Source organism: Paramisgurnus dabryanus, chromosome 3 (assembly GCF_030506205.2).
Source record: "Paramisgurnus dabryanus chromosome 3, PD_genome_1.1, whole genome shotgun sequence".
NCBI lineage: Eukaryota > Metazoa > Chordata > Actinopteri > Cypriniformes > Cobitidae > Paramisgurnus > Paramisgurnus dabryanus.
In genome coordinates, this window is record NC_133339.1 from 2,501,317 (window position 1) to 2,524,854 (window position 23,538).

Genomic DNA, 23,538 nt, shown 5'->3' on the forward strand with positions numbered 1-23,538 from the left:
AATTGACAATTTACCTGCTGACATGATTCTTGGTAGAGATATACCTGTCATATATGATCTGTTACCAACCAAGAATGTGAATGTTTATGAGGATGCCATTGCTAACCTGTCATGTCCTGTGTTAACTAGAGCCCAAGCTAAGGCAGGTCTCCAACCACTGCCAGACTTTGATGATAGTCTGCTGCAGGGTGGAACCAAGGGCCCCAGAAAGTCACGCCAACAACGGCGGTTTGAAAAGTACCTGGGTACACCAGTCGCTGAATCTTCTGTGGAAGGTCTCAGTGTTGATGGCTGGGAGATCCCAGAGAATATTGTTGCTTTGCAAAGGGGTGATGTAACATTAAAGCCATTGTTTGAAAAAGTTGAATGTGGGAAAAATGATAATGTGTGCAATGAGAGATATGTGGTGTTGAATGATGTGTTATATTTACAAACTAATGATGTTACACGTTTGATTGTCCCCACATGTTGTCGCCCTATGGTATTACATCTTGCACACACAGTCCCCTGGTCCGGTCACCTCGGCCAACAGAAAACACATGCACGCATCTGTTCACGTTTTCACTGGCCCACATTATACACTGATGTACAAACATACTGCAATACATGTGCCATCTGTCAGAAGACCAGTATTGTATCCCAGCGGGGTCGAGCACCCCTGCAACCTCTCCCTGTGATCTCTGGTCCTTTCAGGCGAATAGCGATGGACATCGTAGGCCCCTTGGAGAAGAGCAGCAGTGGAAATCAGTACATCTTGGTGGTCAGCGATTACGCTACAAGGTACCCAGAAGCATTCCCTCTTCGGTCTATTACCACACCGAAGGTCATCCAGGCTCTGGTACAGTTGTTTTCCAGGGTTGGTATTCCAGAGGAGATTCTCACCGACCAAGGGACGAACTTCACATCGAAGCTGATGGGTCAACTGAATCGCCAGCTAGGCATCAAAGCAATCAGAACAACCCCATATCATCCACAAACCGACGGACTGGTCGAAAGATTCAACCAGACTCTGAAGAACATGCTGAGGAAGTTTGTTAACGACACAGGTAAAGACTGGGACAAGTGGCTACCGTTTGTTCTGTTCGCTTACAGAGAGGTTCCCCAAGCGTCAACAGGATTCTCGCCCTTTGAACTCCTATACGGCTGGCAGGTGCAAGGACCCTTAGACCTTCTGAGGAAAGGATGGGAAGGCACTACAAGTGGAGCTGAGGAGAAAGGGATAGTACAGTACGTACTGGAGATGAGAGATCGGCTTGAGCGATACCGAGAGGAGGCGAAGGAGAACCTACAAGAGGCACAGAAGAAGCAGAAATTATGGTACGACAAATATGCACGGAAGCGCGAGTTCCTACCTGGACAGAAGGTTCTACTCCTGTTGCCGACATCGGCCAATAAGTTGTTGACCAAGTGGCAAGGACCATACAGTGTGATCCGGAAAATGGGACCGGTGACCTATGAGATACACCATCCAGATAAGGGTAAGACCAAGCAGACATATCACGTCAACCTGCTAAAAGAGTGGAGAGAGCCAGCCGGTAAGGAAGCAGCAGAAACATCATTGATGGTACAAGAGGTGGACTGTGTGGAGGAAGAACCTGCGGAGTCGATAGCCAAGAGAGGAGCGTCTGTGGTGGATCTGAGTCACCTAGAGGACCTCCAGCGTAAAGACCTGCAGTACCTCCTAGATCAGTTCCCTGCTCTCTTCCGCCAGAGGCCTGGGCGGACTGAGTTGGCTCAACATTACATCCATCTGAGCAACCCAACACCATCAAGACAACGGCCTTACCGGGTACCTGAACGGCTTGTGGACCCACTGAAGAAGGAGGTGGAGCTGATGATGGAGCTTGGTGTGATTGAGCCCTCGACCAGTGAATGGTGCAGTCCAGTGGTCATCGTCCCGAAGAAGGATGGAACACTGAGAATCTGTATAGACTTTAGGAGGCTGAATGCACAGTCTCAATTTGATGCTTACCCGATGCCTCGGATTGATGATCTGCTGGAGAGGATCGGGAAGGCGAAATACATTACAACCTTGGATCTCTGCAAGGGATACTGGCAGGTACCCCTAGACCCAGCATCACGACCGTACACCGCTTTTAGGACACCACTTGGGCTGCACCAATTCACGGTTTTACCATTTGGCCTTCATGGGGCCCCAGCGACCTTTCAGAGGCTGATGGACCAAGTGCTACAAGGCTGTGAAGGTTGGTCTGCTGCTTATTTGGATGATGTGGTCATCTACAGCAACTCCTGGGGTGAGCATCTGCAACATTTAAAGAACACCCTACAGAAGATCCAGAATGCAGGATTGACCCTAAATGTGGACAAGTGTGAGTGGGCAAGGCAGGAAGCAAGATACTTGGGATACCACCTAGGAAATGGACAGCTGCGTCCTCAGGTGGACAAAGTGGAAGCCATAAGGAGGAGCCCCAGACCCACGACGAAGAAGGAGGTGAGGTCTTTCTTGGGACTGATCGGCTGGTACCGAAGATTTGTATCAGACTTCGCCACTCTAGCAGTGCCACTCACAAACCTGCTTGCAAAAGGGATCAAGAATCCAATTCCTTGGACGGAGGACTGCGAAAATGCCTTCATCAAGTTGAAGGAGAGGATATGTGCTGATCCTGTGCTGCAAAGTCCAGACTTTACCCAGCGATTCCTCGTACAGGTGGATGCCTCGGCGACAGGCCTGGGGGCAGTTCTGTTACAGGGAGCAACAGGAGAAGAAAGGCCTGTCACCTACCTCAGCCGGAAACTGCTGCCACGAGAGACACGTTACTCTGCAGTGGAGAAGGAATGCCTCGCCATCAAGTGGGCCCTAGAAAGTCTCCGATATTACCTCTTGGGACGGGAGTTTGACTTGGAGACAGACCACAGGGCATTGACGTGGATACACTCCATGAAGGACCGAAACTCCAGGGTCACAAGATGGTACCTCAGCCTACAGCCCTATAATTTCAAGGTGCGGCATCGTCCTGGAAAGCAGAACGTGGTCGCCGACTACCTGTCTCGGTTCCCGGCCAGTGCGCGGCTTAGAGAGGGGGGGGATAATGTGACGGAGGAGAAATAGCCCTCCCCGCTGGGTAATCATAACTGGCAACCACACACACACACACATACACACATCACATTCACTTACCTCTCATAATCCATCCCGTTTCCCCGGCTGTCGAAGCTGTGAGTGCACGCACACTCTGATGGCACATGGACATGTTTTCACACCACTCTTCCCCTCTGTTAGCATCCAAAACTTGGACCCTTCATACACATACATTGTCTTTGCACCCACGCTGTTTTGTTTGTTTGTTTTGGTTAGCTGCCTTCGGACTGACACGCTGTGCCGGCAAACCTGAGCGATCGAGCGGCGCGCGCTTATGACGTCATCAAAGTGCGCCGCGCCGGCGCAGTACACCCGAAGGTTGGCGAGTCCATTTATTTTTGTTAAAGGGGTATTGTTATTTTGTGTATGTTAATGTTAAGTGTTTATTGCGTTTGATTTATGTATTAATATGTGTATTTATCTTTTAAAAGATAAATGTTATTTTTATGTTTAAATGAATATGTGTATTTAAAATCCTTGAAGATGAAGGAGGGTTTTAATTAATTTATACTTACCTGTGAATTAAGCTCCCGATTTAGGGGAGGAGTCTGGCCTATAAAGAGAGAGGCCAGACTCATCCAAAGCACTTGTTTACCAAGTCGACCAAAGTGAGTGGAAGTGGAGAAAAGTTGTTTGATATATTGTTGATATTTGCTTGTGTATACGTTTTCATCATTATTTTGCCTTTTTGTTTATTTATTTGGTTTTTGTTTTTTTTTGTCTGCACTTGTAAATATAAATATATCACTTTTGGTTATCTTCTCATACACTTTAAATAAACTTCACCTTGTACGAAAGTACTCTTACGGTTTGGGCCATCGTTATTGTGGTATTTTGGGACATACCCACGTCTCAAAGCGAACTGGTGGTGTTCGCTTTATCACAGTAACGCATATCATTTGGTCCGTATTAGGAAGGGGGATGAATGGAAGACTGCATTTAACACCCCTAGAGGCCATTTTGAGTAATGCGTCATGCCTTTCGGGCTCTTGAACTCGCCAGCGGTCTTCCAAGCACTCGTTAATGACGTGTTGCAAGACATGGTAGATCAGTTCATATATGTTTACCTGGATGACATATTGATTTTTTCCTCGTCTCTCCAGGAACATTTGCAACACGTACGACGAGTTCTTCTGCGGTTGCTAGAGAATGGGCTTTTTGTCAAGGCGGAAAAATGCGTTTTTCATGCACAGTCTGTTTCTTTTCTAGGACACATCATTTCGACTGAGGGTGTTCGCATGGATCCTGATAAGGTTTAGGCTGTGGTTGATTGGCCATCCCCAGAGTCTTGCAAGGCCCTGCAGAGATTTCTGGGGTTCGCCAATTTTTACTGGCGTTTCATTCGCAATTTCAGCCAACTAGCCGCGCCTCTGACCGCCTTGACCTCCCCTAGTTTGACGTTCAGGTGGTCAAACATAGTCGAAGCTGCGTTTGCCAAACTGAAAAGCTGCTTTGTTTCAGCTCCCATTCTTGTCACACCTGATCGTTTATGTCAATTCATAGTGGAGGTCGATGCGTCAGAGGTGGGGGTAGGAGCAGTGCTTTTCCAGCGCGCATCCTCAGATGGAAAGGTGCATCCTTGCGCGTATTTTTCTCATCGGTTATCTCCTGCGGAAGTTAACTATGACATTGGCAATCGAGAGTTGTTAGCCGTCAAGCTAGCACTGGAAGAATGGCGTCACTGGCTTGAAGGGTCAGGGGTACCCCTCATTGTATGGACGGACCATAAGAATCTTGAATACATTAGAACTGGCAAAAGACTTAACTCCAGGCAGGCTCGGTGGGCTCTGTTTTTCGGTCGTTTCGATTTTACACTTTCTTACCGGCCGGGTTCCAAAAACATCAAACCCGATGCTTTATCCAGTCTTTTTGACATTCCGATCCGACTGCCACTCCCGAGCGAATTTTGCCGGAAACCATCATTATCTTCACGCCTAGATGGGAGGTCCAATCGAAGGTTTTGACAGCCTTAGAAGGGGTAACGCCCCCAGCCCGTTGCCCACCGAACCGCTTATTTGTGCCGGAAGAGTTACGGTCAAACGTTCTCCAGTGGGGTCATGGTTCCAGTGTTGCCTGTGATCCAGGGGTAAGAAGAACTAGATTCCTAGTCAAGCAACGATTTTGGTGGCCAGGTATGGCTCGTGACATCCATGATTTCGTCTTGGCTTGCTCGGTTTGTGCCACTGGTAAGACTTCCAATCGACCTCCAGATGGGTTACTTTTACCGCTGCCAGTACCTTCGAGACCCTGGTCCCACATCTTGCTAGATTTTATTACCACCCTCCCATGGTAATACGGTGATTTTAACCGTAGTGGACTGGTTCTCGAAGGGGACTCACTTTATTCCCTTGCCCAAATTACCATCAGCCAAGGAAACAGCGGTAACTGTCATTGACCAAGTCTTCCGTATACATGGCCTCCCGACAGACTGGTTTCTGACAGAGGTCCCCAATTCGTGTCCAAATTTTGGCGAGAGTTTTGCAAATTGCTAGGAGCGACTGTTAGTCTTTCTTCAGGGTTCCATCCCCAGAGCAATGGTCAAACCGAGCGAGCCAATCAGGATGTCGAGAGGGTGTTGCGATGTTTGGTTTCCAAGAATCCTTCCTCCTGGAGCCAACAACTCTCAATTGTGGAGTACGCACACAATTCATTGCCAGTGTCATCCACTGGCATGTCTCCTTTTAAGTGTAGTCTAGGTTACCAACCACCTAATTTTTCCAGTCTGGAATCTGAGGTCTCGGTCCCCTCCGCACACGCATTAGTCCAGAGGTGTCACCGCACCTGGACCAGAGCTCGTAGAGCTCTACTCCAGGTGAGGTCACGCACCAAGGATAAGGCCGATCGCCACCGGTCAAGGCCACTCGTCTACGTCGTCGGTCAAAGAGTGTGGCTTTCTACCCAGAACATTCCGAAGCGTTCCGTTTCGAATAAACTTGCTCCCAAATTTATTGGCCCGTTTTCTGTTACCAAAATCATTAATCCGGTAACAGTGCGTCTTAACCTCCCTCCGGCGTACAGGAGGGTTCATCCTGTGTTCCACGTTTCCAAAATTAAACTGGTGATTTTTTCCCATCTTAATCCACCTGCCCCGGTCCCCCCCCGCCTCGTCTCGTTAATGGGGAACCCACGTATTCGGTAAATCGTATTCTGGACTCTAGACGGAGGGGACGCGGATTTCAGTACTTGGTGGATTGGGAAGGTTACGGTCCGGAGGAGAGAAAGTGGGTTCCTGCTCTGGACATACTGGATCACCGCCTTATTGATGATTACAATCAACAGGTAAAGCAGGCTGGGAACGTCAAGTGACGTCCTAGGGGAGGGGGTACTGTCACGGTAGGAAATCCATTGTTTCCTCTGTGTCGTGTGTGTGTGTGTTTGTTTACTCACCGCTCTGCTATGTGCTTGTCAGGCTGATGCCGCTCACCTGTGTGTTGATTGTCTCGCTCCAGCTGATCATCATTACATCTCCTCCATAAATACTCACATGACTTTCTGTTCCCTGCCAGATGATCACTCTTTGTTTGGTCCTCGTGTTGTGTGGTTCTTCGTCTCTGTGTGGATTACGCGTTCTCAAAGTGGATTGGTTATTGTCGTTGTCGTCTCCATGTGGATGTTCCGTGCACAGTTTGGATTTCACCACTGCTCACCACTCCACAAACGCCCCACTCAAAACATCTGCCACCGTAGTCCTCGTCACCATTGCCAACAACACCGGACATTTCCTGCCTGAGCATGTATTTTCCCAGTGTCGCATTGCACATTGTTTATAATTCTGCATAACTTTTAAGAAAACTACAAGAAAAAATATATTCAACCTGCCAAAGTGGCTAGTGGGATTTGTTGTCTTACCCGCCACCTCCGAAATCTACCCGAATCCGGCGTGTTGGCGGGTGTTAATGTCAAGCCCTGACAAAAAGCTACTTTTAACTTTTCCTATGCAAAAAGAAACATCAGTGTTCAGTGAAAAGACTGAAGTGTGAGATAGACGATCAGTACAGAAACTGAAGATATCTGTGGTATAAAGACACAACTGAAGTGTTTAACTCTGAGCGTTACACTATAAGCAGAGACTCTGTGTTTTATTCTCCTGCAGGATCAAAACCAAAACCTAAACTCACATCAGATACTGAAGGATCTGTACTGACAGATAACACAGTGACTTTGAAGTGTCACATTGATCATTGGTCTACTGGGAAGTTTTACTGGTACAAAAACACACAAATCACTGAGAAGAAGACAACAGAAACAAACTCTTACACAATCAACAGTGTTAAAGTTTCAGATGGAGGTCAGTACTGGTGTAGAGCTGGAAGAGGAAAACCAGACTATTACACAGACTACAGTGATGGACTGTGGATAAATGTTACAGGTGAGAGACAACATGACATTGATCCTCAGTCAGTGTAGACTGAATTTAATCTGACAGTTTGTTATGGGTTGTTAGAAATTTCTAATGTCAAAAATATTTTGCCATCATTTGCTGTCCTCTATGTTATTCCAAATCTTTACAACTTCATCTTCTATTTACTTGTTACACGAAATGAGAAATTGGAGAAGAACAGCTTTAGAAGAATTGGAAAAACTTTATTTTGCTTTTATGTCATCTCGGAGGCATGCTCCTGATTAGGGTTGGGTATCGTAAGAAATTTTATTGTTCCGATTTCAGTTCCAGTTATGTGATTGCCGTTTCAGATTCCGATTCTACATAATAAAATAAACAGGAATAATAATGTACAATATACTTAAACAATTCCATTTGTGTTTATTTATCACTTTCAAAATATTTTAAATGTAAAGTGAATTAATATTTTCAGTCACTATATAATTTATTCCTGTTGAAGTAGCCCTTGTAAGATCTTACCTGATGATGTGGACATGTTAGGAGCAGTAGTTCTCAAACATTCAAAACAAATGATTAGAGATTTATATATGCTGGAGCAAGTGTTTTGTCATATTACTTGTACAGGATATAATTTTTGTATCTGCACAGCTGCATGCACGCATTGATGCATATAGGCATCAATATAATGTATATATCACGAGTTTGCATTAACATGTAATCGATAGGAAATGAGATAAAGCATATTTGGCGTGCTGTCCGAGGAGAGGGCTCCGAGCTCAGAATTTTAGCTCGAAGCCAGAGTACTCCCCCCTCTTTAACTGGGATAAATTAAACTAGATGAGAGTGAGGTGATGGGGTGGAGGAGAGATGCTGCAAAAAAAATGGGACTGCTATTTATAGGCACCTCTTTGCATTGACCACATGACCATGCTCCTCCCAAACTAAGATAAATAAACTTCATATAATGCATTTTGAAATGTAAACGAGGATCAGATTTACGTTTCATAACAAATGTGCGTGTTCATAGGCGTCGATTTGTTTTACCCTGGTGGGTGCTCTTCACAACGTCAAGCAATGCTTAGGTTACTTAGCGACAGATGCTCTGGAGCGCCCAAACTCTTTGAAGAAAAGGAAAGCAACACGGCCATGTTTTCCGCATGATTTAAGACATGAATTGTGAAACAAATATTAAGAAATTAAGCACTTAAAAACTTAAAGGAACAGTATGTAAGAAATGTATATCAATTTATCATAAAATGGCCCTGATATGTCACTAGACATTAAGAAATCATTTTTATTTCAAATACTTAAATCACTGACCACAGTGGTCTGGCCAGGATATTGTCAATTAAAAAGTGGAGTTGCAGCCATCAACTAATGTTTATGTTGTGATTTTGTATTGGCCACCAGTTGTGTGATTGCAGTACCAGTTTTGGCCACAATCCTACATACTGTTCCTTTAATAATTCCGTGCGTTTCCAAATCCTTTTAAAAACAGAACGGGTTCTGAAAAAGAAACTGTTCTCGGTTCCCAACCCTACTCCTGATTCACTTTTGTTCAGGGCCGGCGTCATGGGGGGGCATTCGCGGGCAGTGCCCCCCCAAACAGGTTGTTGTGCCCCCCCTACAAAGATTTTTATTATTTTAATATATATCAAGAATAAGTAAAATAAATTAAACATTGAATGTTTCATGACTTGTAATGTAATCAAATGAGGAAAATATAGTTGATATTTCTTTAATTAAAATAGACCAGTTTCTCTGATTGGATGTATCGCCGCGTCTCACGCGTCTTAACGTTACGTCTTTAGCATATTTGTGACTTGATACTAGCAACGTGTTTTTTCACGGCATTTTATGGATCATGTAAAATATGGATATTAGAACATTTAGAACGAATCAGCACAGCCTGCTTCATCTGACTTCATGCAAAACACAGACTGGCTCAAACTCAGAGATTAGAGGTCGAGGTGGAATTTACAAATCTACAGGACACTGTTTTAAGGAAGTTTAACGGTCGTACACGCCATCTTCAGCTATTTTAAAGGTAAGTTAGCGTTGTTTTAAATTACGTAAGCTTAATTAAATGTGAAGTGTGGCTATAGACCGTTAACAGCATTACGACGTGATTATGGTAAAGCGGCTTTTTTCAAGCCAGGACTCGGTGTGGGCTGCGCTATGAAACCCATTAATTTCAATGGCTTGCGCCGCGTGAGGGCGGTTTTTTGTTGTGTAGAGCAAAGCGCGAGCGCAGCAGAGCTCAGCTTGCGCTCACGTCGCGGTCGAAGTTCAATAGTTTTGCGCATAGTTTGTGGTCTTTGCACTTTATACAGGAAATGAGCTGACAGTCTGTACCAGTTGTATGAGTGTGTGCTTGCACTGTATTTGTTGTTTAATGTCTTGTTTTTGCAAGTTATTGTTGCTATTGCGTGCCCCCCCCGTTGGAAGCCAAATGCCCCCCTGTTAGTTATGGTCTGGCGCCGGCTCTGCTTTTGTTTCCCCAACTATGGTCTTTGTTTAAATCAAATCAAGTGTTTAAATATATGAAAGGTTGTGTACATGTGTTTTGTTAAGCATTTTACATGATGATATAATAAATTAATTATAAAAAAATAATTGTGTTTGTACAGAGAGCCCTAAACCTGTAGTGAGTGTTGATCCTGACAAACAGCTGTTCAGAGGAGAAACTGTTACTCTGAGATGTGACATACAGGATACAGGAGACACTGAGTGGACATACAGCTGGACTGTAGAGAAGACAAATAACAGAAATATAATCACACAATGCAACACACAAGAGTGTAAAATCAACAACATTCAACACACTGACAGTGGTAAATACATCTGTAGAGGAAAGATACGTGAACAAAACACTGAGATGAGTGATGCTGTTACACTGACTGTATCATCAGGTGAGTTTATATGTTTGTTCATCATTATTAGTGTGAAGAGATGAAGTGTAACATGTTATTCATGAGAGATTGATCACTTTCAGATAAACCACAGACAGTTTTAAGTGTTTCTCCACAGCAGTGGTTGACTGAAGGAGATTCAGTGACTCTGATGTGTGAGGTTATAAACTCATCTACAGGCTGGACATTCAGCTGGTTCACTGTACAGAGTCTTTACTCAGGTAATATCTCATTCATCTCATAACATCTACATCAACTGATATTATTCAAAAAAATTTTTGGGGTTAAATGAGATTTTGACTTTTACAGTGAATAAAGATGTTGATTATAAGCTGGTGTCAGTCAGCAGTAGAGGATCTAAAGGCATCTACACAGTGAGTTCAGTGACTGTGAAGCACACAGGAGTTTATATGTGCAGAGCAGAGAGAGGAGATCCAGTCTATCACACAGAGTACAGTAACACACAAACACTGTGGATCACTGGTGAGTTCATCACACACAACTAAACAACAACAATCTCTTACACTCGATGTGTTATATCATTTATTAATTTATCTCTTATAAAGATGATTTTCTGTCATTTTCTTCTCAGGTGTTTCTCCTTCAGTCTCTCTGATCATCAGACCCAACAGATCTCAACACTTCTCATCTGAATCTCTCTCTCTGAGCTGTGAGGATCACAGTAAATCTACTGGATGGACAGTGAGAAGATACACAGACAAACTGAAACCTTGTTCATCATCAGACTGGAGATCTACAGGAACAACATCTACATGTACAATCAGATCTCTCCACACATCTGATACTGGAGTGTACTGGTGTCAGTCTGAATCTGGAGAGAAACTTCATCCTGTTAATATCTCAGTACACAGTGAGTTTGTATTTATTTATTTTAGAGGCAAAAAATCTTTACAGTCACTGCATAAGAATAAATTCATAAACAGAATTCAGTCATTTTAATAATCAGTGGCTATTAAATAAAACATTTTGAAATATAAATGCATAAACTCACTTATTCAGAACTCAAAGTCCATGACAAGTTTGTTATCATATGTATTCTCAGTTTGTGACACCACAAAAAAAGTGATAAACCACCCAGACAAATATGAATGAATAAAAAAGCTAAATAAATTAAATGAGTTTGTCAAAATCTTGCAATAACAGGCAGGATTCTTGAATTCTCTTCTCTCAAACACTGTCAACTGAACGCTGTTGCAAGGGTTTTAATGCTGGTTGCTAAGGTGTTGTTCGGTTAGGTTAGATTATGGTTAAAGATGCTCTCTAATTTTAAGTCTATGGAATTTTACTTTCTACTTTACCAGATATAACAAGCTGATAGTAAATTGTAAAAATCAATATGAAATGTTTTTATAATTTATAATCATCAGTCATTTCTTCTGTTGTGTAGATGTTGATGTGATTCTGGACAGTCCTGTTCATCCTGTGACTGAAGGAGATCCTCTGACTCTACGCTGTTTATATCGAGATAAAAACCCCTCTAACCTGAGAGCTGAATTTTATAAAGATGGATCAGTGGTGCAGAATCAGACTACAGGAGACATGATGATCATCCCTACAGTCTCAAAGTCACATGAGGGTTTCTACTACTGTAAACACCCAGAGAGAGGAGAGTCTCCAAAGAGCTGGATCTCAGTCAGAGGTGTGAGTCTATAGAAATGATCTCAAGTGATTTTGTTTGTTGTTGTTGTTTTTCAGATATACTGCATGATAACATGTTTTTCAGTTTCAGGTGTTTATCAGGAGATGTTTGGCCTCAAGATTTTCACTTTTACAATGGCAGTTTGTCCATATCTGATAGCGACAGTCATTCTGTTTTTCAAATGCTGCAGACTGAGAGGTGAAACATCTGTCTGATTTATTGGGTCATTGTATTTGATTATTATACTGAATTAAACAAATTAGTTCATATTGTCATTAACACTGGATGTAGCTGGATTATATCTGTATAAAATAACATTGATGTCTTTATGATTGATGAGTTGTGTTTAATTTGTTGTGGCCTCAATAATTTGTTTCATATTTCACTTTATTAGTGACGCTCCTCTCCGTCTGTACAGATCCTTTGATTTAGATTTTTCTAATGTTTCTTCTTCATCTACTTAAACATCTCTGTTCATTTTGCGTATTATTGTCACCCTTAGCTCGCTCACTGAGGGATTTGTCAGACACTTTTCTTCATAAAGGGTCTTTGAAATTATATGAATTAGATTGAAAAGTGCTATGCAAAATAAATTGAAATCAACCTGTCTCTCTCCTTCTGATTTTTTAATTCAGATACACACTGTATGCATGTAGTGACACAGACATGACTTTTGTAATCTGTTTTTTAGTTTGTATGGTAGCCTATTTCCGTCATGTGCTTTAAAAAATTAATATTTAATAACAGTCATAATTATGAGATTAGAAGACTTAGATGTCACATGAATGAAAGGAACATTTCACCCAAAAATGAAAATACTGTCATATTTACTCTTATGTTGTTACAATCTGTATAAGTTTCTTTGTTCTGATAAACACAAAGGAATATATAAAAAAACATATTTTCATTTTTGGGTGAACTATCCCTTTAAAAAATTTTTATCTAAAAGCACGTTTAAATGTTTGAAATTTTTTTGGTAGACAAAAATATAATTCCAACATTTGAAGTTCTTTCTGTCTGTGAGATCAGTCAAGCCACTAGCCAGACTTATGAATAAATACAGATTGGAAGCTCATGTGTCCGATGAAACCATGTATAGGCGAGACCCATACAGTAGCTCCGCAATTGCCATAGGCGACCTCTGTGTCACTTCTGGATCAGATCCAACAGAGTAATGGTGCTCTGGGTCCTCCACATGCTGACTATGTCTTGTTTTTGTCATGAATACTACAAAATGATGCCAGTCAGTCTTAGCTGATGACCAAGAAAAGAAAGAAATATCAAATTAAACTAATTAATTAAATCTTACGTACTCAAAACAAATTCACAAAACCAAACACAAGTCACAACAAGAATACAATAGTTTGTCCAAAAAGAGAGTAATCCAATAACCGATCACATAGGACCCAGTTCACTGAAGCAGATAATAAACAATAATGGTATAAATACCAAAATACTTTCAAGAAAAGATAGAATTCAATAACTACATTGAATCCTATCAAAAAACAAAAAACAAATCAACAATAAGAATAGAAAGAATGAATGTTTGAACAAAAAGAAAACTCAATGCATTAAAGCAAAACAAAAGCAAAACCCAATGGAAAGGCTACTCGTTCCCCTACACGTCAAGAGTACACCATAGCTGTAATATAGTAAGAGTAGGGTCGATACACAGCCGAACCAGACCGTTTACGGTCCTCGTTGAGTTATGTGGAAAAGACAGTGATGCTGTTGCGGCAATACGAACGGCAGATCACAAATCCGGAATCACAACAAAGTGACGCAGAGAACAAAAAGGGAGAATCCTAAATTAAACAAACATAACGTTACCAAACTGCAACGGATGACATACAATATAATGCTTTAATGATAAACACTTACCAACCAACAGGGCCGGAGTGGGGCCACTTTTCAGCCCGGGAGTTTCAGGCCCAAGACCGGCCCACTTTTTCCATAGTGTTATTCCAAATTAGCACTTTTTTCAAATTGGATAAAGCAAGCAACAGTTCAGCTCTTACTATAGTTTTTATTAATATCATGGTTCAACAAATAAGGTAAAAGTTAAATAATATTTCACTTAAGATGAGAAGTTAACAAAAATATTCTAAAAAAGGCTGGGTTATTTTTTTACCCATAATGGGTAAATATTGGACAGAACACATGCTGGGTTAAAAAGAACCCAATGTTGGGTTGTTGTTATGCAACCATTGATTATAATAACCCAACAGTTGGGTTAAAACAACCCAGCATTGGGTCAATTTTAACCCAGCAGCGTGTTCTGTCCAATATTTACCCAGCCCTTTTTGGATCTATTCCACAAGGAAAGGTTGATAAATTATTAGCATTGCTAATGCTATGAGGCCTATGATTAATCAGATGCAAATAGAAATATAAAACCCAGTCCTAATTAAAAAAGAAAACAATTTGACAAAAATATTGAATCCAATATTGGGTAAATATATAGCATAACAAGTGATTTATAAGCTTTTTTTAGGCTGGTCATTTTTGACTTGGAACACAAAAGGTGTTATAGGGTTCTGAACACAACCTGAGGGTTAAATAACTTTAATTCATGTTGTTTATTCATCGCCTCCTCATTTTCAGTGGGGGACTGGCTTCTCTGCTGCTCAGAAGCTGCTTGCATATTTGCAAAGTCTATGAATCGCCATGTATACACAAAAAGCTAATATTTTAACTTAAAAAAAAAAATGTTTGGCTTGTAAATAGTTTGACAACGGCATTAGCCGAATAATTACGTTGCTAATGCTAATCATTAGCTTATTTTCTCTAAGTTACCTGTTGTTGTCACTTTTGTTTGTCCTCTTGAAAATAAATCTGTAAGTTTGGCACATATTTGGCAGCATCCTCCTCCAATGGATTTTTTCTTCAACCTGTTTTTTATGCCCTCCTCCTCTCAGACGCGTATTGTTACGGTAGGGCCGGCCCAGCCAACCGGAGAAAAGTTTTCTTGGATGTCCTAAGGACCGAACCAACTCTATGGGAGGGGAAAACTCTCTCACATGGTACAACCCATGCAGAGTAGGCCTGGCAAACTGGCTGCGAAAATATATCAATTGTCATTCGGTTTGTAAATGAGAACGAGTCTTTCGAAGTATCGGAGCGCCTGTTAACCTTAGCCACTGCTGAAATGGGTGATGCCCGGACACTGACAGACACCATTTTAGCAGAGCTAAACAAAGCTGGTCTTAACCCATCAAAGATCCTTAGCCAAGTATATGATGGTGCATCACTAATGTCAGGAAAGTTTGGCGGGGTACAGAAGCTGTTACAAGAAAAGCTTAATAAGAATATCCCTAATGTTCACTGCCTTAATCATCAGCTACATTTAGTTGTAGTCCATGCAATGTCAGCCGAGGAAGCTGTGATGGATTTTTTTATAGTTTGTAACGCCTTGTACAAATATTGTAAGAAGCCCACAATAGCTGTGCATTACAAGGGTGAGCGCCTAAAACGGCTTCTTGAACAAAGGTGGACAGGCCATTTTGCTACCGTGTCCGTCCTTCTCAACAATTTCAAAGATATCACATCTCTGAAATTGACTCTGTAAGAGCCCATGGTCCAGAGCTGCGAATGGAAGCTGTTGGCCTGCTAAGAGAGATAACTGCACCAAGCTTTTTGTTCATCGCAAATCTTGTGCACGAAGTCCTCGCATTGTTGGATCCGCCAAATAAGCTTCTGCAGAGGGAGAAAACTGATCTTTGGACAGGTCTGGACATTGTGGCAAGTGCAAAAGCATGTGTGCAGAAATTTCGGTAACACTTTATTTTACGACCCGCAAAGTACCGCGTAATTAAACCGAATTTACAGCGTACCTATTTGTAACAACAGGGTACCTCTACAGTATGTACTTGTAGGTATAAGGGAATAATATTTTAAGTTTGGGGTAATAAGGGGGTAAGAATATGAAGAATTATAAATTATTTATACTCTAAGTATTTTATAACAACAGGGTACCTATTGTAATATTACGTGGTATGTATGACTTAGTCAAGTCTATGAGGAAATTATGTTTAATTTTTTTATTTTTTTTATTGTGAATTTTTCATATTAACTACTGAATGTTGTATACAGTCAATGTCTACGAGCCACATTGGCAAATAAATATAACAGCACATCACTTTTATTTTAGTAGCCTATATTACTTGCTTTTAATAACAAAAGTCCAGCTGATTTAATGTGGTTATCTTTTTTTAAGGTAAGTACAATCAAAATAGCAACTTATTCCCTATTTACCAGGAAACTCCTACATTTGCGGACATATTTGAAGTGGTGCTTTGCAATTTATTTACTGTAAACACAAGTATTTTAGCCAAATATAATTTATGCAATGGCAAACCAGAATGAAACAACAGCAGATATCAGCTCCCGCTAAAGCAAAAGATGACTACATGCGTAGGCTACTGCGCAGGTGTTGAACGCGCGGCCGCCTGCAGGAGGTTTGCTGGAACGCGATCCTGAGGTGAAATTTCTTTAAGAGGTTTTAAAATCGTTCTACACTGTGGAGTACAGCTGCGAATGATGTTAGCAGGATCCGCATGCTGGATAAGGTGACTGTTTTTGTTAATACATGACTCACGCATTTAAAACAATGTTTTTTCAAGAAAGTTCCAGCTAACGGTAGCAGGTTAGCTAGCACATAAGTTAGCCTAAAGTTATTAACGTAACTGGCTCAGAAAACTCTGTTTCTGTCAAGGCACAGTGAAGAAACATTTCCTGAAGGCTTTCATTTATGTTTTTTATATGCAATGCAGAACACTATTTGTGAGACGGCATCAACTCATCATCCGAGTGGACAAGAACACAAACAGAGGAAGCCAAGCCGCAAAAACAATGAAAAATTGTCATGACTTTTTATTTTAAATAAAAGTTATGTGATAATAAACATTAAGTGTTGGCTTAATTATAGTGTTTTACAGATGTTTTGAAATAAGTTGTTTTAAAATAAAAATAACAATATTCTGTATGTTTATGGTATTTACCCTATAACATTTATAACAAGAGGTGAACAAAGCACCACTTTAGTTTACAGCCCGCAAATATGAGAGTTACCTGGTACATACACAGAACAATCGGGGAATAAGCCCCACTTTAATTTACAGCCCGCAAATATAAGAGTTACCTGGTAACTCATGTATACATATACAGATCAAAGAGGTACAAGTTGCTATTATTTTTATTGTGTGTTATATTTTATTTGCCGACGTGGGTTGTTGACATCAACTGTAGGCTATACAAAACACTTCATCAGGTAAAGCAAATATGAAAAAAAAAATATTACACATAGGCCATATTACCCATAGACGTAAGTCATACATATCACGTAATATTACAATAGGTACCCTGTAGTTATATACTTAGAGAATAATTTTCCATATATTCTCACCCCCTTATTACCCCAAACTTAAAATATTATTCCCTTATAACTACAAGTACGTACTGTAGAGGTACTCTGTTGTTACAAATAGGTACGCTGTAAATTCGGTTTAATTACGCGGTACTTTGCGGGTCGTAAAATAAAGTGTTACCGAAATTTCGTTGTGATGAGGGATTTACAAAAGTGTGGGAGAAAGCCACGGCTGATGAACTGCCGAAATCCACAACCCCAAAGTGAAGACGCACCAGAAACAAGAATATGGACGATTATTTTGTAGAAGAAATGACGGGTCAAAGAGAAAATGACATGGAAACAGAACTCAAGAGACTGTACTACAGCACTGTAGATTCAGTGGTTGGAGAGATGGATCAGAGATTTGGTGAACGGAAGTCACACTTGTACCGCGCACTTAATGCGCTTGATCCGAAGAGCGATTTATTTTTGGATCCAAAGACATAACATGGACACATAATGGACCTGACACAATCACCAATTGTTGATGCAGAGTTTGAAGTTGACACTTTTTGAGGTCGCAAAAAGAATCGAAAACAGAGGGGGAAAACTGGACCACAAAATTCGTTCTCTCGAAGTACCACACAGTTCTGCAAACTATGCCTAGTGTACTGACTGCGTTTAAACATGCGCTGACTTTCGGCGCTTCTACAGCAACCTGTGAGAATTCTTTCTCCTCTCTGCGCAATGTTTTTTCGGACCACAGACGCTCAATGCTTCACAAACGGAAGGCCCAGTTAGTTCAGCTGGCCTTCGAGATGGATCTTACTCGAAAATGCCCCACCGAATGGAAGGACACAGTTTTAAGGAGGTTTAATAATCACACGCGCCGCCTTCAGCTTTTTTAAAAAGTAAGTTATGCGGTTATTTTTTATTTTAGATTAAATACGCTTTGTTTCAGTGTAACAACATAAGCATTGGTTTGAGTATAACAACGAGATGATTTTAAAAGCTTGCCATGTTTCTATAGAATAGAAAAAGGTTTTGGCTCACCTGTACCACTTTTCATTTAAAAATGGACCTTGATTGAAACTTTCATAATCATAAGCTGTGTAGTGTGGCTAATAAAACGTTAACTGCATATAATTGTCAATCTGTTTTTTTTTTTGCGACACTGATTAGTTTGTGATCTTATTCACTTTATACGCGAAATGAGCTGACATTCTGTATAAATTGTAGCCTATGAGTGTGCGTTTTGTTGTTTTATGCCTTATTTTTTTAAGTTATTGTTGTTGATTGCGTGCCCCCTCGTTGGAAGCCGCATGCCCCCCTGTTAGTTATGGTCTGGCGCCGGCCCTGTGTGTATGGTTGACCATTTAAAAAATAAGCCTAATAACAATAGCATAATAATATAGAGAAAATATAGAAAAAAACTGTGTCCTGCTTATGTAGCCCCCAGAGCCGGAGAGATAGTTTGCGCAGATCACCGGTTACGGATTAGCCGGCGGATCAGCTGGTTACGGATCAGCCGGTTACGAGTTGAGAGATTTCTTGAGTCAGAGCAGATTCGCATGTCTCTCGAGTCCGCATTGTTTCCGGCTCTGAGTGAGAATCTCGGGTCAGTTCGCGGCTAGCGCGGATCCACAGGTCTCTCGAGTTTGCAATGTTTCCGGCTCTGAGTGAGAATCTCGGGTCAATTCGCGCCTCGCGCGGATCCGCAGGTCTTTAGAGTTTGCAATGTTTCCGGCTCTGAGTGAGAATTCCCTCGCATATCAGCCGATTTCGAGTGGATCTGTAGTGCGAGCAAAGTCTCATCAATAATGTTGAAAGAGGTTTGTGTGTGTGGTGGCGCTGTTTATGGTTTAACATTGAATTGTAGTAGGACTGATCCGGGTTAATGACACTAGAGACTCCCGACTCATGAGTTAATTTAAAGATCCGGGTTAAAGATTCGAATGAGTCACGACTCAAACAGGTCTTATGTGAAGTGTCATTTAAGAGAGGATAGACTCATTGACGTGACAAATGTAAAAAAAACAAAAAACTCGACCGGCCCAAAAGTGAAGCGGCCCACCGGGAATTCTCCCGGTTCTCCCGATTACTCACCCCGGGCCTGCCAACCAATGGTATTATAATAAACATTACCTGCTACAGGCATGGGTTCAGCAGCACAGCCTTATCAGCCGCCGGCAACTAGGGTACAGGAGACCACACATACGTATTTCATGTTAGCACAATATGCTACCCCACCCAGTCTATACAACAGCGTGTTTAACAAACGTACCTGAGGGTGAACAGTCGTAACCATGCCCGGACTTACCATTGGGCTTCATTGGCTTGAGCCCAGGGGCCTCGGCCAGTAGGGGGCCTCCGTGCTTGCTTTCGTTCATTTGATTTGTTCAGTCGTTTAAATTTTTTATTTTACAGCCTATTGGTTGGTGCGGAATTGTTTGATGCTGCATTTAATTCGTTAATATGTCAGTCATCTTAGTGCTGAATATGATGCGCTGAGTTTACTGCTTTTGAAACCATTAGATGCTAGTATAATAGCGAATATGTGAAATGGGAGTCATGAAGGAGCTTTACATATAACGAGAAAGAGCAACGCGAAAAGGAAGCGCTCAGTGATGTGAAAAAAAAATTACTAGAGTATGGTCTTGTAACTCTGTTTTTTCTTGTTTGTTTGTAGTATAACGTGATACGCAGGTATAAGCAGTATACCCACTAGGAAAGGTGGTGCAAAAACAGCCTGACGCATGACATCAAAGGACCGCGAGGGCGATTCGAAATCACACGGGGTAGTCTGCTTTCTAATCGCTCTCGTGGTACTCTGACATCACCAATTGGTCTGCGTAGCATCAAATGAAATCCAATCTGCTCGCAGTCTGCAGTTCACGGGACAATGTAACCAAACATTCCCTGTGGAGTAGTGAACGAGTGGGGCAAAGCTACGAAACATAACAAAATCCAGAGAGTTAACAACGCACATATGATTATTTCAACATTTAAATCATCAGTCCAGTTTATTACTTCATCTGGAGGTGAGGATGCACTAAATGATGGTCATGTTGATGTCCTGATGGTTTTGATATAATCCACTAGCTAGCCTACCTGTAGTTTCTCTTTCAGCATGTTTGCTTGTGCTTAACAGAATCACACTTTAAACTTCTGAAAAGTGTTAATTTTTATATCTATCTTACAAGCTTATAACAACAGTGTGCATAGTACGACGGGGTATGCCCCTACTTACCTGATGTTCGGCAGACACGTACGAATGCCCACTGACCTGGTCCTGGGAGTGGTAGGGGACCAAGAGGAAGTGAGTGTGACGGAGTGGGTGGGACGCCACCATCAGCGCTTGCACTTCGCCTACGAGCAGGTGTCGAAGAGGATACGGATGACAGGAGAGAGAAGTAAGCGGCTATATGATCGGACTGCTAGAGATGCCCCCCTACTGCCAGGTGAGAGGGTGCTGGTAAGAGATAATCGGCGGCAAGGAAAGGGAAAACTGAGCGACCGCTGGGAGACCACCCCATATGTAGTCTGTAGGCAACAGAGGCCGGGACAGCCGGTATACACCATCCGGCCCGAAGGGAAGCCTGGCCCTGACCGTGTCGTGTATCGAAACATGATCCGCCCATGCCCTAACTACCCCGATACCGTGGAAGTAGCCCCTGTGGAGCCTGTACCGGCGGCCCCCTGGACAGGAGGGTGGGCTGTGATACCAGGAAGGCCCGGGGTGGCACCACCCCCGGATGCCCCGAGAGAAGCAGAAGCAGCCCCAGAACAGGCCGAGCCCGACTCACCTCTTTGCTGGTTACAGCTAACGGTAAGTACAGGTTTCACACAGCTCGTTCTCTTGGTGTTCACTCTCTTTCTCTTTCTCCACAGGCAACGGCTGGGACACAAAGGCACAGTTAGTTCGACTTGGTTTGCTCTCACCTCTTCGCTGGTTAAAGCTCACGGTAAGTACAGGTTTCACACAGTTCGTTCTCTTGGTGCTCACTCTCTTTCTCTTTCTCCACAGGCAATGGCTGGGACACAAAGGCACAGTTAATTCGACTTGGTTTGCTCTCACCTCTTCGCTGGTTACAGCTCACGGTAAGTACAGGTTTCACACAGTTCGTTCTCTTGGTGCTCACTCTCTCTCTCTCTCTTTCTCCACAGGCAGCGGCTGGGACACAGAGGCACAGTTATCTGGACTTGGTTCTCTCTCACCTCTTTGCTGGATACAGCGTACGGTAAGTACAGGATTCACACAGTTCCTCTTCGTGTCGCTAACTCTCTCTCTCTCTCTCTTCCTCCACAGGCAGCGGCTGGGGTAAGCGGTTCCAATGGGGCGTCGGGGGCAAACCTTCTCAACGAACTAGGCGGTTGCAGAGGGGGGTCGTCCTGGGCACCACGCCGTTACTATACGCCTGGGGCGGGCTCACAGCATATATTGAGCAGCCACACTGGACACGACAGCCTCTTCGTTCTCCCTCGACGAGGCGTATGAAAGCGGGGGGTTGTCTGACAAGACACACAGCAATACACAGCAGTACACAGCACCACGTCAAAAGTGAAAGTTCCACAGCACAAAGACTCACCCACCACAATCCAGTGTACACTTAAGATGCCCGCCTTCCTCCACTTCACCGGGGTCTGTTCGGCGGTGGTTAGTACGGTCCAGTCGGTAGATGCGTCGCTGTGCCTAGCCCCAGCAAATGTTCCTCCGGCTCACCCACCACGCTAATTTTAGGGGTAGGGCCGTCCTCCTTCCCTTGGAGATAATCGCTACAACAACAGAATGTTATGCAGTGCGTCTTCAACTCAAATTTCGGTACTCACGGATGATGCAAATTTGGTTCCACTGTTCTCTGTCTTAGTGCACAAGGCGATCGCCTCCTAATCGCACAAATGGGGCGTCTCCTCCCCTAACAAGATTAGCATAGCAAATCCATGTATCTTAGTAACTTCCATGCAAGTACACTCACGCTAACTCCTTTTCCTCTTCTTTGTTGTGTTTCAGTCTTCAGCAGTCCCTGTTCGTTCTTCAACCCGTAAGGTTTGTAATGTCCACACGGCCACACACTTCAGCCTGGGAGAGAGAGAACAGTCCACAACGAATGCACCGGACAAACACAACACAACACCTCCACACTGCACACAACGACCTCTGCTCTCTTCGGGGTACTCCTTTAATCAATCCACAGGCTTGCCTTTCTTTCGCCTCCTGTGGCTCTGTCTTCTTTCCGCTCGCTTCCCAGCGCAGCCCGGATCAACAGAGCCTTCGGGCTCTTCAAAAGGTGCGTGTCATTTCTCTGCCTTTGGCAAAGGAGCTTTCCCCGTGTCAATCGCTTCCCCCTTGTGTTTCCTACAGATCAAAATCTGCTTCCTTAATGCTTTGCACCTGTGGCTCGTAAGGTCCCGATTTTGTTGCCCTGGAAACCAGGAAGTGTGTGAATCCCGTACTTACGGTGCACTGTGTCCAGCAAAGAGGTGAGAGTGAACCAAGTCCAAATAACTGTGCCTCTGTGTCCCAGCAGCTGCCTGTGGAGAAAGAGAGAGGGAGAAAACAAATGAAATGAGAAGGATCCTGTCTGTACCGTACTCATTGTACATTGTCCCAAGTGGAGAGCCCGCAGCCTGTGGAGAAAACGAGACCCTGATGAGGCCGTTATTTTAAGTTCCCCTTTTTCCCTCCCCTAATTTATCCTTTTAAATAAATTAAATAAAGCGTATTTTAATATTATTCCTACCTTGTGTGTCTGGTCATTGGGGTGGCTTTGGGAACCTTCTCGAGGTGGAAAAAGGGGCGTGACCTCATTTACATCTGGGTCCACCTCGACCTGTGACATCTATGTTCAAGGTTTTAATGTATTATGTTCATATCAGACGCAAAAATTAATTGTTTGACTCTGTGGACCCTGTACCGGGTCCAGAATTATCTTATTTTGACTTAATATAAAATATTCCTTTAATTTTTAATGGTCTGTCATGGACCCAGTACCACATATGAGATACTGTTTGAAAGCTTAGACTCTCTACTTTCTGCAGATATGCATCACTTTGAGATATTTTTTACTGTAAGAAAGTTATTTACACTTAATTTACACTATCACCCCCACAATTTTTTATATGATTTAATATTCACATATTTCATGTTTTTTAAGTATGACAAACATGTGCAAGCCT

General features: G+C 42.6%; 1 protein-coding gene across 1 annotated transcript in view; it reads left to right on the forward strand.

Moving 5' to 3' along the window:
- LOC135733739 (Fc receptor-like protein 5) overlaps positions 1-23,538 on the forward strand; it is a 68,433-nt gene that overhangs the window by 9,969 nt on the left and 34,926 nt on the right. The window contains exons 4-9 of the mRNA XM_073813739.1: positions 7,194-7,469; positions 10,073-10,354; positions 10,438-10,563; positions 10,664-10,837; positions 10,947-11,225; positions 11,763-12,014. Of these exons, the coding sequence (XP_073669840.1) occupies positions 7,194-7,469; positions 10,073-10,354; positions 10,438-10,563; positions 10,664-10,837; positions 10,947-11,225; positions 11,763-12,014 (1,389 nt within the window). The remainder of the gene's footprint in view (positions 1-7,193; positions 7,470-10,072; positions 10,355-10,437; positions 10,564-10,663; positions 10,838-10,946; positions 11,226-11,762; positions 12,015-23,538) is intronic.